Source organism: Elephantulus edwardii, unplaced genomic scaffold, assembly GCF_000299155.1.
Source record: "Elephantulus edwardii isolate Elephantulus edwardi_28Jun2011 unplaced genomic scaffold, EleEdw1.0 scaffold00001, whole genome shotgun sequence".
NCBI lineage: Eukaryota > Metazoa > Chordata > Mammalia > Macroscelidea > Macroscelididae > Elephantulus > Elephantulus edwardii.
This window is the reverse complement of record NW_006399751.1, coordinates 45,289,302-45,307,571: the sequence shown is the minus strand read 5'-3', so window position 1 is coordinate 45,307,571 and position 18,270 is coordinate 45,289,302. Positions and strand designations below refer to the sequence as shown.

The following is an 18,270-nucleotide window of genomic DNA, read 5'->3' as shown; positions in this document are numbered from 1 at the left end:
ACATCATCATTTTCAGGCTGATGTCAGTGCCACTTCCTAGTAATTCATGAGCACAGGAAACATGGTTGGCAGAGCTGGCAGCCTTTGTGGCTGGTAGGCTGTCTCCAGAGAAGCCCCTGCCAGGGGCAGAAGTCACCAGGGGAGCCAGGAACACGGGCACCTTTTCTTGGTGGCGGTTTTGCATAGTCATAGCAAACCATCATGCCAAACCCCTAAGTATTTTTTATTTTGAACCTCTTCACCCTTGAGGCATGAGATGAGGATTAGAGAATTTGTTGTATACTGGGTTTTAGGATTTATGAGTATGAACAAAAGAGAATTCACACTCTGATCCTTATGCAAAAATAAAATTTAAAAAGGCAGACATTCTTTCATTCAGGAGAAACATAAAGGAGTGTTCAAAAAATGTCTGAATAAAGGCCTTCGTAGCTTTCTATGGCATACATGAATATTTATAACATTTAGGACGTAGACTAGGAATGGATTAGAGGATAATATGCTGGCCAACTGCCACTACCCCAGGTTGAATAAAGCATGCTGATAGGCACAGTTGCTACTGTATTAGGAGGTTGGTTCTGTTCCAGACATACCCATATTTAGTTTATTTCTTTATGACTATGATTTTTTTAAGCTAGTCATTTTATGTGGAGTGAGAAGCATGGAGCAAACTTCTATATTCTGAAGACTTAAACAGAAAGTAATTCATTAAGAAAGAGCAATGTAAAAAAAAGAGAGAGCAATGTTCAAGCTTGTTCTATTTTTGTATCATTGATAATCTTATTAGATAATTAGCAAAATTTTTTTAATTGCCAATAGTATTATCACAAGATTCACAGTGAGAACACAGGATTTGCTACCTCAAACAATGGAAAGCACCATCCCCAAGTAAAAATCCAGACACTTAAATCCATCCAATTCCCCTACCTTTTCAAGACAAAGGAAATGAGAGAAAGTATTATTTAGAATGTTTACTTCTTTATATAGGAACTCTGGTGGTCTAGTGGTAAGAAGCTGCACTGCAATCCCAAAGGCACTTGGTTTCAATCCTCCAGCCACTCTGTGATAGAAAGATGGGCTTTCTCCTCCAGTGGGATTTACTGCCTCTGAAAACCTGCTGGAGAGTCAGCTATGGGTCAGATCTGACTCAACACACAACAACATCAACTTCTTTATGGATCTGGATAAATGCAGATCTGTAGGATTTATGAGTCTGGCTAAATGCAGATCTTCCTGAGAACAGGCTTCAAAGCCCCAGATAGGGAGTGTCCAGGAAAGGGGTCCACCAGAGTTCCTAAATAAAGAAGTAAGCATTATAATAATACTTTCTCTCATTTCCTTTGTCTTGAAAAGGTAGGGAAATTGGATGGATTTAAGGAGTAGAATTTCAAAGGTAGTCCTTGGCCTTTAAGAGATTACAAGCAGTTAAAAAGATAAAGAAGTGTGAACACCTGTAATCTGAAAATCAACAAAATATCTAAAAAGCAGTCTATAGTCATGATAAAGTAGATGTCAAAAAGCAAAATGAAAAAAAAGAAAATGAAAAAAAAAAAAGCAAAATGGATTTGTTCCTGAATAAGAGCCTTTGTCTTTGTTCAGTAAAATATATGACTGACATGACAATAAAATGCAAACTAGAAGAAGAGATTCAATGGGAAATAAAACCATGCTGACCACACAGTAAGCACAACATGCTGTCTCAGCTGCGGACTTGTTCCCTGAGCACCTGTCCTGCCTTATCTCACAGTGTGTCCAAGCTGATCACAGCAGCCTGCCTCCTCTCCCTTCCGGCCTCAGGGCTTTGCTCCGGCTATTATTACCTTTGCCTGGAAAGTTCTGTGCCCAGGTCTTGATCTGCCTGGGTCCTCCTTACCATTCCCGTCTCACCTTTGTGCCCTCCTTCGAGTGTTCCTCGTAGCCCCTTTCCTAACATTGTTCCCCACTCACTCACCACACGGTATCTGTTAGACATCCTTGCCTTGATGATTGGTTTCATGATCCAGGATGACCTCCCTTGCCCCTTCACCATCTGCCTCGTTCATTAGAATATAAGGACCCTGCATGAGGACTCTTGTCCCTTTTGCTCCCTGATAGCTCTCCAGCATCCAAAAAAGGTGGTTGATCCTGCGTAGAAAGTACGCAGGAAATACCAATGGAATAAAAAATGCCCAGTTAGAGTCACTGTTCATAAAGTAAGAAAATACACTGAAGGACTCTAATATAAAAGTATTTTCTGTTTTGTTAGACAATTTTTGTTATCCAAGTTATCCCAAGGCATTTTACATAACAGACCTTAAACAAGATACTGTTTGCTTCTCATATGGACTCCTGTTCTAACTTGGATATCCCTCAACATCATTTCCTGGGTGCAGAAGTGGTCACATATCTGTACATGCTGAACAGTCCTTTAAATGCCATGGTACATGACTCCATGTGTGTGCTAGACAACAACATCATGTGTGTTCCATACAGCTCTTAGATGTCATACATCTCTTAGATGTTAAAGATCCATGGGCAGGGGATAGAGCGCAGGGCATCCTCAGAGATGCAGACTGCGAAGGCTGGTTCAGCTCTTGACCCATTTGGTCGCTGGTCTTTGTCATGCCCGCAATTCCCCATGGTTCTTACCACAGATATTATTAATTTTTATGAGTGATAGATCGTAGATTCTGGATATGAAGACCTGAGTGAAACAATTAGGTGTGTTTTTAGACATTCACGCGGGAGCTCTGGTGGCCTAGTGGCAAGAAGCTGTGCTGCAATCCCAAAGGCATGCAATTCCAGGCCACGGATATCACCCCCTATATGGTGTTTGTTTTGGAAGGAGGAGTGGCATCCACTTCCGTAATAGCTTGCCTACGGAAACCCTATGAACCTGGAGAGAGGAAGAAAGGCACCCAAGCATCGAGGACTCTCCTTCATAGGGTCGCTATGAGTCACCTGCAACTCGACGGCACTTAACAACAACAACATGGTGTTTGTTATATGGTGGTGACTTGCGTACCACTTAATTGATGGAAGCTTTGCTACCGCTATTTCAAATAGCAGCAGAACCACCATGATGAAGATATTTCAGTAGTGCTTCTAGGCTAAAACAGACTAAGAAGAAAGTCCTTGGGATCCTTGTTCCCAAAAAAACAGCCAGTGTAAACCTTGTGCATCACAGTAGAATACTGTCCATTATAGTTCTGGAAGATGAGCCCCTGGAGGACACTCAGAATGCACAGCGAGTACAACCACAAACTTGATGGCCCCGGCAGCTGAGAAGATGGTGCCGGACTATCTGCTCTTCATGGAACGGCCACCAGTCCCAGCTAACTCTGCCAATGAACGTCATTCTTGCTGAGCAGGGAATCACTGACAGAGATCCTGTCCCTCTAAGAGAGGGAGCAGAACCAAATCGAGAGGGGCAGTGCAGTACTAAGAAAGAGCAATCTGGGAAACATTAAGAACAAGGATGGTAAAGCTCTCAGGTTGCAATGGGAGAAAGCAACCCACAAAACCACACCTCACTCAAGACTGGCCAAGATAAGCGGTCCGAAGAGAGGCAGAATAGCCCATGAGGACAAAGTGTAGCCCATGAGGACAAAGTGCTGTCTTGGGGAGTTTTCTGTGAACAGGAGATCAAGGGTGTGGAACAGTTCAAGGTGGGGTTGCCTGGAGGGCTTGCCAGTCTGAACTTGACCCTTTGTCTTTACTGAGAGAAGAGCTTGGGTTGGTGACCAGTCAGTACAGAGTTGGCAGAAAAGCAGGAGACAATTCTAAGAGTAGAGTAGGTCATCCATAATAGTCTGGACAGCAGTGAAGGTGTGACTTGGACAGCCCACCCTGGAGGGGGTGCATACCATGGGATTGCAGGTTCCATGGGCCAGTCAGAGCGCAAGATGCCTTTGACATTTCACTTGGCTCCAGAGGCAGTTACCTGATCAGAGATCCAGGGGAATTTGCCTTTGGGCCTCTCACCTGTGCTGGGTTAGAGTCCAGACAGCCATTCACTCCTCCCTCAGGATGGTCTCTTTGTACTGGTCACTGTGCCATTCAGGCTCCAGGAAGGATAGCTGCTTCTGAGTCTTTGTTTTCAACAGTAAACTCATTGTGGTCAAGTTGATGTAGACTCCTGATGGCCCCTGTGTGTTAAAGTAAACCTAGGGTTTTCCTCAGCTGATTTTCTGGAAGTGGATTGTCAGAACTTTCTCTGAGGGTTCTCAGGGTGGGCTCAAACCCCCAGCCAATCTGTTAGCAATGAGCACATTAGCGATTCATGCCACCCAGGCACTCTGTTTTCATGGATAAAGAAAAAGAAATACCTGAGTGTTTCAGATAGAGCCCTTTGCCTGCTGCCTCCTTTGCCCTTTCTGAGGTCCCCTTTGAGTTCATGTTTTAAGGGGAATTAACTCATCACCTGTTGGTTGAAGTCATTTCTAGCCCTGCAGGTCAACAAACTATGGATTTGTTGGGTTTTGCATCCAAGCTCTATCTAAGAACCTATAGTTAGAATCAGCCTCAAGAAAAAAAATGTGTGAAATCTCAACAGGAATCTTGGCATTTCTAACTGTGAGCTGTTTTCTTGGTTAGAATCTTTGCATGCTAAGCCTGATAAGCAGATTCTAGGGTAGCTGTTCTCAACATTGGGGAACATGAGGATCTGTTAAGGGATGGGGAGAATACAAACTGTTCACCATGTACCATCTAAAGGAATGTGAGCTCCTCTCCACCAAGATTTAAGAAGTGGTTGTTGCTCTTTGCTGTTGAGTCAGAACCGACTCGTAACTGACCCTCCAGCCAGTTTTCAGAGGGTGCAAATCGTACTCAAGGAGATTGTCCATCTTTATCCCACAGAGCATCTGATGGATGCAAGCCACTTGCCTTTGGGTTAGCAGCACAGTTCCTTATCACTAGTCCACGAGAGCTTCCCAACAAGTCAGATACTAAAGGGAGTGCATCAGGCCATCTGGCAGTGTTTCTGGTTGCCATCCAGTCACTTCTGAAGCATGTTCATCCCACGTGTACAGGTTAGAAGCATTTCCAAAGCTGTGTCCTTTCAGAAGCAGACCTCCCAGTCTGTTTCTGATGCACCTCTGCATGAGTTTGAACCACCAAACTTTATCTAGTAGTTGAGTGCTTCACTGGCCGCTCCACCCTGGAACTCAGGTATGCCGAGATGGGCCAAGAGATGAAAAGCCCTGCTTTGAAATAACCTGTGTTTTCCCACTGGTGTGGCGTTACCAGAACGCCACCCAGCCAGCTCCAGGCAGGCCAACCTGCTCTGGCAGGACCGGATTGTCCAGGGTGTAGGTCATGGCGTCATCCCTGCCTTGGCAGTTGGATAATGAAGCCTGCGTGTGTCTTTAACCTAAGTCTTTTGCCAACCTTAATTCAGAGCACCAATGAACAAGCAATGGGTAAAATTATTTTGCCTACAAGCAAAAACAATGTGAGAATAGAGCTTGTGGAAGGATAAGCAGATGCTAACCAAATAGAGTTTAGTGGAGATTAATGTAAATCTGTCCACTTGGACCCAAGGAACCAACTGCACATCTCCAGAGCCGGGAGAATGTATCCAAAGAGCAATGTAGTGAAATGCTGTTAGCCAGTTGACATCAAGTTGATTCCAACTTCTAGAGACCACATGTGTGTCAGAATAGAACTGTGCTCCAAAGGCCTTTCCAGGGAATATTATCCCAAAGTAAAGCCTCTTTATTCCTAGGGACCACAGGTAGGACCCAAATCACCACTACTTAAACTGCACTACCCAGTGATTCCTCACTAAAGCAACAGACATCAACAATTAGAGCCTTTCTTTTGTTTGGACTTGTACAAAACTGGCTAGGTCAGGAAGGAAAATGGTGACTTCTCTGCCCTCTGGGACTTGCTTCGTTGAAGACATCACATTAGAGACTGCCCAGAAGAAAATGGAAGTTGTATTATGATGAATTGTTGGACAAATTGACAATGTTTAGGCTGAACAAGAAAAGCCTTGGAGTGCCATGAGGTTGTATTCGAGTATTTGAAGAATTATCCTGTTATAAAGAAAGTAAACCTATTAGTTGTTGTGATGCTGAACCTTGTACCATTGGGGTATCAAATACCAGAATGGTTTCCCAATGTGGACAGTGTTTGGTGGAGCTCCCAGTTATAAAACAGGTTTGGAAGCAGGAGTGGTGTCCACTTCCTAAACCACATGCCTCTGGAAACTCTAGGAACTTGCAGAAAAGGCGACAGTTATGCAAAGGCATTAGGTCTTTTGTTCATAAAGTCACTATGAGTCACGCTTGACTAGACGGCAATCAGCAACAAAAACAACAACAAACCTCTTGGTTGTGGTTCCAAAGCCCAGAATCAGGATTGGTGATTGAAAAAACAAGGAAAAACTATTTTGACCAAAAAAAAGGTCTTAATAGTAAACAAAGATCTAAAAAGAAGACTATCCTTGGAGGTAATGAGTTCCTCATTGCTGGGAGCATTTAAACAGTATCTATTTTTGATAAATAGATTGTAGCAGTCATTGTGGATAAAAGAGATAACTTCTAAAGGCACTTGCTGTGTCCTGGGAAAGTATCTTCTAGAAGAGTGTAGTTCTTAGTAGAATGTTAAGTATTTCCATGTGTCAATAAGTACAGAACTGGCTGGAATTAAAATATAGTTTGTCCATTCTTTGACATTTTGAAAGCATTCTGTAACGATGTATTGAACAAAAATGCCAGAAGGGTTCACACACTATTTCTGAGGATTTATACCATTTCCACATTATTGTGCAGCCCTCACAAAGGAAAAGAATGGACTTCATCGTGAAGCCAGATTTGGATTTTGAAGTTATAACTGAAGTTATCTTTGAGTACAATTAAAAAAGATACCTCAAAATTAAAACCATTGTTAAAATTAATCAAAGATTTAGAAAGGTAGAATGAACTCCAGAGCTGAAAATTACTGATTTAAACAATTGTTCTCACATTTTAAACCACATAATGAGTGAAAAATTATGAAGCCTTAGAGTATAGCTGTAAAGAGTAGTCTAAAACCCAAGTCAGAATGAAATGTTTAAGCTTTCAAAACTAAAAAGCAGAACAATTACTCCCTACAAAATGGTATAGGAAGAGGTTTCTGACCCCTGTTAATTGTTTTATTATTCTGCAGAGGGGCACACTGGCAGCACTTCCCAGGGTTTACAGTAATTACACTCCATTCAATATCTGAAGAATTACAATAATTCTGCATGGAATATACTTGTGCCCTTCGGATGTGGAGCCTTTAGAGAAGTTGGACTTTTTTTTTTCTTAAAAAAAAAAAAAAGCTTAAAGTAAATTAGCAGGGAAATGATCATTGCTGCTATTTATTTCAGGGCTCCATATATCAGAGGCTAATTATACATTGTATGCTACATTTTCTTGGAGGTATTTGTAATATATTTCTCAAGCTGATCAACAGACATGCTGCTTTTTCCGTGTCCTTTATGAAAGAAAGTTTGACTTTTCCGATTGTCTCTTTGTATATGTGAAATCAGTCCATGCAGACACATGTCACTTGTCACTCATCAGAAAGCTCAGTAGCTGGTATCCTGTGAGGTACCATCAATGTCTGCATATTTACAGACTGTGACTCTTCTCTGAATTCTTTTACAACCAAATGGGGTCTTTTGTTTTCGACTACATCGGTTTCTAGAAATCATTTTCAATACTTTGACAGCAAGTATATCACTGCTCAGAGATTGTGGAAGCTTTTTCTTACCAACTTCAACTCAAGTGTCAAAAGAAACCCAACATCTTGTCAATTTCAGCTCATGGCTACTGTGTAGGACAGGGTTAAACTGCCCCCTAGGAGTGGAATCACTCCCAAGCTGTTGTCTTTTCAGAAGCTGGCTGCCACATCCTTCTCCACCAGTCACCAAGTAGATTTGAACTGCTGACCTTTCACTTAACAGCTGAGCACTTAACCACTATGCCACCAGCCCTAGAGCCTGAACTACACGATATTCAGGGTCAGAGGGTGCCAGCTGAGGTTGAACACCATGGACAAGAAATGCATATCTAGCTAAGGAATAAAGAGTCTTGTGGCCTAGTGGTAATGAGTGGCACTGCCAACCCAAAGGCATGTGGTTCAAGTCCACATGCTGCTCCTGGGAGAAAGTCTCTCGTGCACTTTACTGCCTCTGAGAACACACTGGAGGGTCAGCTAGCAGTAGCACCGAGCAACAGAAAAGTAAGGAATGGGATTTCATTCTCATCCCTGTTTCCCCTCACCTCTTGGCATTTACATTTCCTTCCATTTCCCCCTTCTCTTTTTTTCTGTTCTTAGTTAAGCAGACAGAAACGTGAAACTTTCCCTTTTAAGTCTTTACTGCATCTAGACTGTACAATGAAATAGAGAAAACAAATGACAAAATTAATAAAGGCTCAAAAAACTATGATCCATCAAAATGATGTAAAGAAACTCACTAAAAACCATGTGAAAAATAGCCTAGGGACATGATGACAGTGAAACGTTTACATTTTTTACTCAAAAATCTACGTGCAAATATGACCTCAATTTTTTAAAAAAAGTATTTCTAGTGTATTTAAGAGATTAGAAAGAAATATGCCAAAAGGCTATTGTGGTTCCCTAATGAAATGTTATTAGAAATGATTTATACTTTCCTCTCAACACTTTCTAAAATGTGTGTGAGTTACCAGTGTAGTGAGAAAAAAAAAAAAAGAAGGAAATTAGTATTAACATTAAAACGCATCCACAGTTGCTGGAAAGGTAGGTAGTGCAGTAATGCACAGTGTGGGGCAAGGAATTAGGGAAGATCCGGTGTGCTCTGCAAAAGACGGCAATAGTGGGCATAGATCAATGTGATTAACTTTATAAGACATAATGTATGGGAATGATCATATGAAATACAATGTGAATGAAGGAATGTGTGAAAGAATGTATGTGAGTAAAAAACACTGTTCATTAAAAGTGAAAGGTAAAAGACTAAACAAGCTGTCATTTTCCTATTTGTCATCATTTGATTTTTATATTAACCTGTAATCATGTTGATGATGTTTAGAAATCTTAAATAAACCTTCAATACCATAAAAAATGTATAGGTAAATTTTTAAAACTATGATTTTTCAGTTTAACAGAGACTCTTTTCTTGGGTACTAATTACTTAACCATGAGGAACATGACAAGCTAACCAACCCTTCTCCAAATTGAGGGAAGTTACATATTCATTGTGAAGCCAAGAAAGGATGATGAGGTCTAACCCTGGGCAGGATGTTGGTTTCAGAAACTGTACACTCCTTCCAACGAACAAACCACTGGACTTGGCTCCTACCATTATAGTGTGTTCCACCTGAAAACTGCCTTTATGGCTGTGGAGACCTCTTTAACATCATTAAACAGGTCCTACAGGACCCAGGTGTCTTCAGAGATTAACCATACCAGCATGTGTTGCTTCTCATGGTACCACATATTGCTGTAATAAATAAGTCCGTTTTCCTTTCTGGATTGTACATCAAGCTTATTTGCATTTCTGTCTTTCTGTTTTCTTTCTTCTTTTTAGCGTATGATTGCAAATACTGCCAGAACAGTGAGATACTGCAGAAGCCAGCCCTTCAGTAAGTTAAATGCCGCCACATGCTGCAATGTAGAGCGTGGTGATTAAGCCCTTTTTAATGAGGCCACTGAGAACCTCTGCAAGTCGGGAGGAAATGGGATTGTGTCAGAGATACTGTAGACCGTGAATTCCACAGAATAAGGGCCTTTGGTTTGAGGATTTTGTTGTTAAAAAACTAAAAATAAATAAATAAATAATAATTTCCACTTTAATAAAGTTATAAATTAGCTATAGGATTTAGAAATGGATGGTAGAGGAATTATTTGTTCTTTCCAGTGCTGTTAGAGACAACTCAGACGTGACCACCGGCAAATCCTGCTTCAAACCAGCCCCTTTGTGACTCATTGCTTGATGTTGAGAAACTGACATCAACTCTGGATGACTCAGTCCTGTCGTTTTTGAACTGAGGAAGAGGCTCTTTATTGGCTCTCAGGGTGTTGAGGGAACTGCATTCATGCTCACGGCACGTTTATAAAATGCCCCCTAGCAGGAATTCATATTCTGTTTTCTGGTTACTCCCCAGTATCACAATAAATTATATAGCAGAATGTATTCATCTAAAAATACTAGTCCTGATAGCCTTTTGGTCTTGGTGTCAGTGGCACCAGTATTAAACAAAAGCTGGTATCTGCTGTGGCCTAAAAGTTTGAGTGGGTGGAGAAGGTGGAATAGTGGCTCCCGTAAGCTGGGCTGGGAGGGAGGAGGTAAGCCCTTCAAAGTTTTTTTATTAAACTCACTGTATGAGTCACTTGAAGAAATGTAGTTCATTAACTCAGCATAGTAATTTGACATGAACATGTCTGGGAGGCTACTGGCACCATCCCCTCCAATAAATCCCAAGTTTAAGACTAAGAAGTTCGCATTTTATTAAACAGAGACCTGTTTGCTCTTCCTGACATAGGACTGGCCCAGAGCCAGAGTTTGCTGATACAGACCATCAGAACTCCTAAATGTTCATTTTTAATGCACTTTGGAGAGAGAGAAAAAAATAATCTTCACTTGGGGAGGAAAGAAAATTTAAAAAAATGTATCCACATTACTGTGCTTTCCCTTCATTCCAAAATAAGAATCGTCTTGCATCTCATTCATTGCTCCTATATGAACTCTGCCACAATTAACATCTCATATTCTTCTGTATGTATGAAGACATGGTCATAAAGCCATTATACAAGAGGACATAAGAATATATACATGATATTTGTCTACAACAAAGGTTTAAAATCTAGAATCCATGGTCCTTTGTAGAGGTTCAGGAATATCTAAAATTATATGCAAAATTGGTTGTGCCTAGGAGGCTTTGTCACCTTTAGAAGGTTCCCAGTGACGTCTGTGAGCCAAAGAATAGCCAATAAAATCAACTTTGTTCGGTAAACCTCTTTGGGACTAAATCCCAATTTTCCACATCTTCTTCTGATGGGGGGTGGGGGTTGGAAATATTTTCCAAGTCTCAACTGCATTTGTTGAAGTTACAAGTAACTGCTGGTAAACAACAGCTGCTCGGCTCTGCAGTCAACAGTCTATAGATAAAACTATAGGAATAGATTCATAAACATTGTGGGACTATGTACAATGTAATTACAGTATATTGTACATGTAGAGTAAGTACACTGCCAGTGGGAGTGAGGAAATGAAACACACTGTGTTCTTCAGTGTGGCATTATTTATATGTGATAATTATACTGATGAGTTTCTTCTTACAGCAAGGGGAGGCCTTTGTGTCTCCCCACCCTGCTTTTCTGTGCTCAGATCTGCAACCCTCCCCTTCACCCCTAAGCAGATGGAATTGGAATTGTCTTTGGGAGTGGGGTATGGGTCTGAGAAGAGCTGATGGACTATAGCAAGCAGCGTGCTATATTGGACAGCACTGGCCTAGAGTCTAGGCTGCCTTGGCCACTCCTAGTATCCTAAAAGCACATGCCCCACAGGGACAATCATGGGACAGGGTAGGCCACAGGTCCACAGCAGGTTCTGCAGGGTTGAAGCAATAGCAACTGGTTGGTTTTGTGTTGTTGTGTTTTTTTTTAAAAAAAAAAATAATATTTTTTCCCCTTTCATTTCAAAATAGTGCCACCATTTAAATACAAGGCTGCTTCCTAGGGAAGAAATCTAGATTTCCAGTCCCTCTTGAAAAGCAGGGGAATCTGGAAGCTCTGGGCACAGTTGCCCTGTGGAGCAGCAACATGCAGAGCCTGAGAAATCACTGCCAGAGGAACCTGTGTTTCCAGCTCCCTGGTGCTGAACTTGACCTGTCTATTCCCTGTGCAGGGCTGTCTGGAGTCGACTGTTCTTTGAGCCCTGATTTTAGGAATATCAATCAGCCTATCTTAGAGCTTCAGGCTGCTGGTGATTCATAGGAGAACTCTCAAGTCTCGTGTAGAAGACTAGCTGGTACCGCGTGTGCAGCCAGCACCCGTCGTCCATCCCTGGAGGAGTGGATGTTGCAAAGGTGCTGGACAAGGTTCAGTGGAGCTTACAGACTAAGACTAGGAAGAAATGCCTGAAGATCTACTTCTACAAATCAGTCTGTGAAAACCCAATGGATCACAGTGGTCCAGGCATGGGAATGGTTCAGGGCAGTGCAGCGCATAAGGTCACTTATCCATTCGGATAGTGGTCACTATTGTGGATAAGGTCACCACCAGTCCATCAGGGGCAGACTGGATAGATGGTCTTGAACTGTAACAGCAGGAGCTTCCATTGCCTGCCTGCCTGCCTGCCTGCCTGCCTGGAATGTGAATCAGAACACAGTGACAACTACATTGTTAGAACAAGAGAATCAAAGGTCTAGTGGAAATCATCCTGTTGTTGTTGTTACATGCCATTGAGTACAGTCCATAGTGACCCTAGGAACAATGGATCTGAACCCTGCCCTATCCTGTGCCATCCTCATCATCACCTGTTGCTGCAGTCACTGTGTCATCTTATCTGGTTGAGAGTCTTCCTCTCTTTTGCTGACCTTTCCAAGCAATTGCCTCTCCCAACAGCAGGCCCAAAGTGTATGAGATGCTTTGCCATCCTGACCTCCAAGAGGCACTCTGGCCACTCTTCCTTCAAGACCTATCTGTTCTTTTGGCAGTCCATGGGATATTCAGTGCTGTTCTGTAACACCATGACCCAAAGACATCAGTTCTTCTTTTGTCCATATTCATTGCCCAGCTCTCATTAGTTGGAGTTTTTTCCCTGAATCTGCACAGTCTCCAAGCATATAAAAGGTATAGTTCCTTTGTGAGCAGACAGATCTTTGGCTCATGAACCCAGTCAGGGCAGGCTCTGAATGAAAAGCTGAAGAGAAGACAGCAGCATCTACTGTAGATTGTATACAAATAAAGAGGAGAGTCGGGGGCTTAGAGACATACTGGCTAGCTCCGATTTGGCCCAGGTGTTAAGCACTTTTGACAAAGCAAATTAAAACTGTGCCTTTCAATGTAACTCCTCGTCTGGATCAGGGAGGCATGCTTTGTGAGACACAGAGGTAGGCTAGAAATAGAAAACAATAATGGTCTTATGCAGTATTTGTCCTCATTATGAGTTCACTTAGCATAATGCTCTCCAGTCTCTTCCACGTTATGTAATATTTGGTCACACAATTTGGCGGGTGCAGGGAGAGGGTAAAGGAAATGGGAAAGATCTGATGGGGACCTGAAAAGATGGGGTAATGATGGGCATAATCCAATGGTGATTAATTTTATAAAATACAATGTATAGGAATAATTGTATGAAACATAATGTCAATGAAGGAAAGTGGGGGGGGAAATTTGCATAATAAAAAATACACAATTTTCACCTATAGCCAGGCACATTCAGGCTTATAGCAGGGTTGTTGATTTAGGGTTTGTTTTGGTGGTTTTTTTTTTTTTTTTAATGCTTTTTTAAAAATAATGTGCAATGCAAAGGAAAATGATCAAAAGAGGTTCCAGGGAAGAAGAGAAAATTGGAGGAGATGGAAGGGAGGCAAGAATCAACTGGAACCATTTCAATCAATGGAAAATGCAGTATGTAGGGGAGGCTTGATGGAATCTAGGAGTCTAAAAGAAATGTAATAAATAGTTCGATAAAAGAAAGCTGTAATTTAAGTGCACATATTATGCAATGCTAATACTGCTCTTTTTTCTCTTTCAACAGATCCTGATGCTGCTCAAGCTAATAAGAACCATCAGGATGTCCGGAGTTACGTACGGCAATTAAATGTGATTGACAACCAGAGAACTCTATCACAGATGTCACACAGATTAGAGCCTCGTCGGCCGTAATTTAAAGTGCCCAGAACAATGGTTTGTCTCCAGTCCACAATCTGTTAAAAATGCCATTTATGCCACTCCTGACTATATTGCCACTGAAGAATTCTACAAAACAAGCAAAAACATATCCTGAGACATTGCGGGGCTGCATTCCTCTTACCAGCCACATGGCAAGAGAGGGAATCCCTTGACTTGCATACAGCTTGCACACACTAGTTTAGGAATCCCAGTCTGTTGTCACTCTTATTTCCTTTCTAATTGTGCCATCTTCTTTACTGAAACATTAAAAAAAATATGGCCCAGGCTAAGAGTTTGGTGGTAATACCACTGTCAAGAAAAGAAGCAACCCCTGATGTTATTTTCTAAGAGTATGTACAGGCTAAGATGTTCTACAAATGGAATGGATTGGAATACATTAGTGGTGATACAGTTGTATCATTTTTGATTCCAGATTTGAAGTGTGAGATTTTTTTTTAAAGTTGTCCAGGAATTCATACTAATCTAAATGATATATTGTATTCTTCCCATCTTCATAGTTACCTCTAAAGAAATAAAATGGGACCATATTACTTATACAGCATCATGGCTATTTATGTAAATTAGGGAGGACTGGTGTGTAATTTATGAATGATGAACAGAGTAATATTTATGTTTACAATGTAACTTTTTAAAATTTACAAATCAGGATTACATACATAAGAATTTCAGTAAGAAACTCCAAGGTCCTTAAAAATTGCCAGTATTCAGATGTGAAAAATAATATTTCAAAGAGCACAATATATACAAAACATCTTTTTCAAAATTAAAATATTTTCCTGGGCATTAAAAGTCTTTATTATTGGCTACAAATTATTGTTACTGATGGGGGGAAAGCATATTTTCTGGACTTCAATATTATTAAAAATATCTTAATTTTCAGCAATTGTTTTGCACTTTCAAGTAGACTGTAAATAGTTCATTCAATCAATGGTATAGAGTTATTTATTTGCTATATAATAGATATTGTGCCAAATACTGTTATTTATTTTATTTAGAATATAATTTTGGAGTACATTTTTTTCCTGTTTTCTTAATTAGGCTACATTTAATGTGTAGGAATTGTATGTATGTATATCTTCTGTAAATAACATCTAGTACCTACATTAAATATAATTGTTGACAAGAAATGTTTGTGGTGGTCTCAATTTCTATAATATCAGAAAAATTATATGAGGCACTGGATTGCTTTTTTTTTTTTACATACCATAAGAGTTACTTTTCCAGTTATACAGTTGAGTTGTTTTTCGCATACTCACAAGGTCATGCAGCTATCACCACTATCCAATTCCAGGTGTCCTTTTTATCACTCTTAAAGAAACTCCACATTAGTAGACATTCCTTATTTCCTCCACCCTCAGCACCTGGTAACCATTAACCTACTTTCTTTCTTTATAGACTAATGTTTCTGGATATATGTTTTCAATTAAATCATACAATATATTAACATCTTTCACTTAGCATTTCTCAAAGTTCATAATTTTGTAGTACACACAGCGTGGTTCCTTTTTATGGCTGAGTAATATTCCATTGTGTGGAAATACATTCTGCTTGTCTATTCCATAATTGGACAACTGGGTTGTTTCCACTTTTTTACTATTATGGATAATATGCAGTTAAGGGAGCCCCGGCGGCCTAATGGCAAGAAGCTTCACTGCAATCTCGAAGTGGAGTTCGAATCCACCAGCTGCTTTGTGAAAGAAAGATGGACAGTCTCCTCCTGTGCAGCCTGAACTGCCTCTGAAAACCTGCCAGCAGGTTGGTTCTGACCCTGCAGTACACAACAACTGCCATTATGGGGCATTGTATTTTACACTGCCTCCTATGAACCTCTTGCTACTTCTCCATGGATACTTATCTAAGCAATTTGGTAACTATTTGGAGAAATTTCTAAAATTCTTTAAATTCCAGACATGTTTCTATTTGTTAACAAGTCAGCATTTTCCAAGTGTGTTCCAGAAGATACTAATCTCCGAAGTTCAAAAGTAATATTCCCAAAACAAAACACAATTGCAAAACAAGAAATGAAAACCAGGGTGTTAGGTTCAACTTGTAGAAATCACTGTTTAATATGCCTCACTCAAATGATTCCTGGTGTTTCTGAATCTATTCAAGGGCTCTGAGAAATCCTGGAGTAATCCCTTCAAAGAACGCTCCTCGAATTCAAGCCCACATGGAGAAGTGGGAATGCAGGCAACTATCTTTGTGTTTATTTACATACTATTTCAAGGCCTTCAGAAGCAGGAGTATTATTCCATTTTTTGTTTTGTTTTGTTTTGTTTTGCTTCCCACTTAGACTCAGGTACAATGTCTAGGCTAAAATAAAATAGTAGCTAATAAAAATGTTTATTGAATAAATTTACTTGCAGTCATTATTGCTGAACATCATTATCCCCTAGACTTCAAAATCAGCTGTGAAGTTTTCATCATGATATCTATTTTCCTTTTCTTGATAATTAAAAAGGCAATAAAGCTCTTAGTCCATTCTTTGGGCATCCTATTCTATCTAAATAATTGCTTGTTTATTCCTACATTACTATAAAGCCAGTATCCTTTATGACAGACAGCTCCTTTTCCTCAACACTGAATGACATTTTATGACCTTATTTTAATTTCATTTCAATATTATTCAGTATGAGTATGTATTCTTTCATGTGTATTCTTTTTGGTCTTCCAAATGAGAACAGCTCTTGCTGAACTTAATAAAGGTTAGAGATTTTAATTATGTCTGGCCTCCTGAAAATGTGTTAGACTCCATTATTCAAGGTGGTGATGGTGAAGTATAAGAATTCACACTCTTAAAAATATATAGAAGACTAGCAACCTATCCTGAGGCAGGAGATGCAGTTAGTATTTTAAAACTTGCAAATAAGCCAAAAGAAAATGAGATGCCTACAGGGTCACAAGACGGATAATGAGGTTTGCTGGAAGATGTAAAAGAGAAGAAAGAATCTTTTTACCAAAAGATCCTGTAGAAAATTATACATTTAAGTGGTTAACATACCTGAGTCGCAAGGTCACTGGCACAGTGTACGGTAGCTAAGCTATTCAAGCAATTGTCTAATACCATGCAGCTTAAATAGACTTCTCTTGAATTCAGTGACATTTCCTTTTAAGATATGAATGCAGATCAATGACTAACAGTGTGAGAAAATTAAAAGAAGTATCATTCTACTTTCAAATTGTGCTTACAGTTTTTTTTTAAACCAGCATAGAATATGCAACATAGCAATAAATGAACCCTTACTTTGAATAGCTTTCCTTCAGCTGTCATCTCGTGCTTCTGAATAATCATAATTTGCTCTATTTGTCCTTTATGAGAGAAGAGTGTGGTGTTAGGTGTGCAGGTCACAGCATCCCCAGAGAAGAACTTTGAACTTAATTAGGTATTGTTAATTGTCTATTCATCTACTCATTCATCGACAAATAATGATTGAGGTGCATGCTAAGAGCCAGGCATTCCAGGGGCTCAGGATTCAATGCTGAGGAAAACTAGACAAGGACCCTGTTCTAACAAGCTTATCATCTGATGAAAGAGACAGAAGATTAATCAAATTAGGACAAAAATATAAACATGATTCAAATGAAGGCTATGACATTATGAGAGTATGTAACAAGAGGCGTTGGCTTGATCCAAGGTGAGGAAATGTTTCTGCTGGAAATGACAGTTGACCTGAGCTCTGAAGGATGCAAGTGCTGGCTAAGCAGAGAGAAGAGGACAATATGTTCTAAGTAGGGAGAAAAGTTGGCACTCCAAAGGGCAGAAATCTCCCTGTGATGGGTAAGAATGGTACAAGACGTGCTGGAGAGGGAACAAGGGCTCGGAGCACGCGTAGACTTGCACAACTTTTTCAAAAGTTTTCTTTTTAACCTTGAAGCATTGGCAGTTCAGTGTTACAATTCTTGATTCCCATGAAAATGATCCAGGCTCCATTCTCAGGACCTCAGGTGCGACTAGCACCCATCTCTCTGTTACAATCTACGTGTTGTGCCAAGGTTGAACACATTTCAGTAGTGTTCCTGCACTAAAACCAGGAAGAAAGAACTGAAAATCAGCCCATGAAAACTATACACAACAGTCCAGTGTACAAGTGATCACAGAGATTGCCCAAAACAAGGAAACGGTTCATTGTGCATGGTGTTACCATGAGTTATGGCCCACTCCACAGTAGATAGGGAGCTCTGTTGGCTTAGTGGTAAGGAATTGTGCTGCCAATGCAAAGGTATGGGGTTCAAATCCACCAGCTGCTCCATGGGATGGACAGTCCCTTCCCAAGCAATTTACTGCCCCTAAACACCTGCTGTAGTCAAAACAACTATGAGATACCATCTCACCCCAGTTATAATTGCAGAATTTAACAGAACAGCAAGCAACAAATGCTGGTGAGTTTGTGGAGAAACCAGAACCCTTATTCACTG

General features: G+C 40.4%; 1 protein-coding gene across 4 annotated transcripts in view; it reads left to right on the top strand.

Moving 5' to 3' along the window:
* Window positions 1-14,981, top strand: part of RAPGEF4 (Rap guanine nucleotide exchange factor (GEF) 4) — a 423,137-nt gene extending 408,156 nt beyond the window's left edge. For all 4 annotated transcript variants that reach the window (XM_006878827.1, XM_006878828.1, XM_006878830.1 and 1 more), the window contains 2 exons: window positions 9,524-9,578; window positions 13,700-14,981. In XM_006878827.1, the coding sequence (XP_006878889.1) occupies window positions 9,524-9,578; window positions 13,700-13,827 (183 nt within the window). In that variant the 3' untranslated portion in view covers window positions 13,828-14,981. The remainder of the gene's footprint in view (window positions 1-9,523; window positions 9,579-13,699) is intronic.
* The last annotated feature ends 3,289 nt before the right edge of the window (window positions 14,982-18,270 follow it).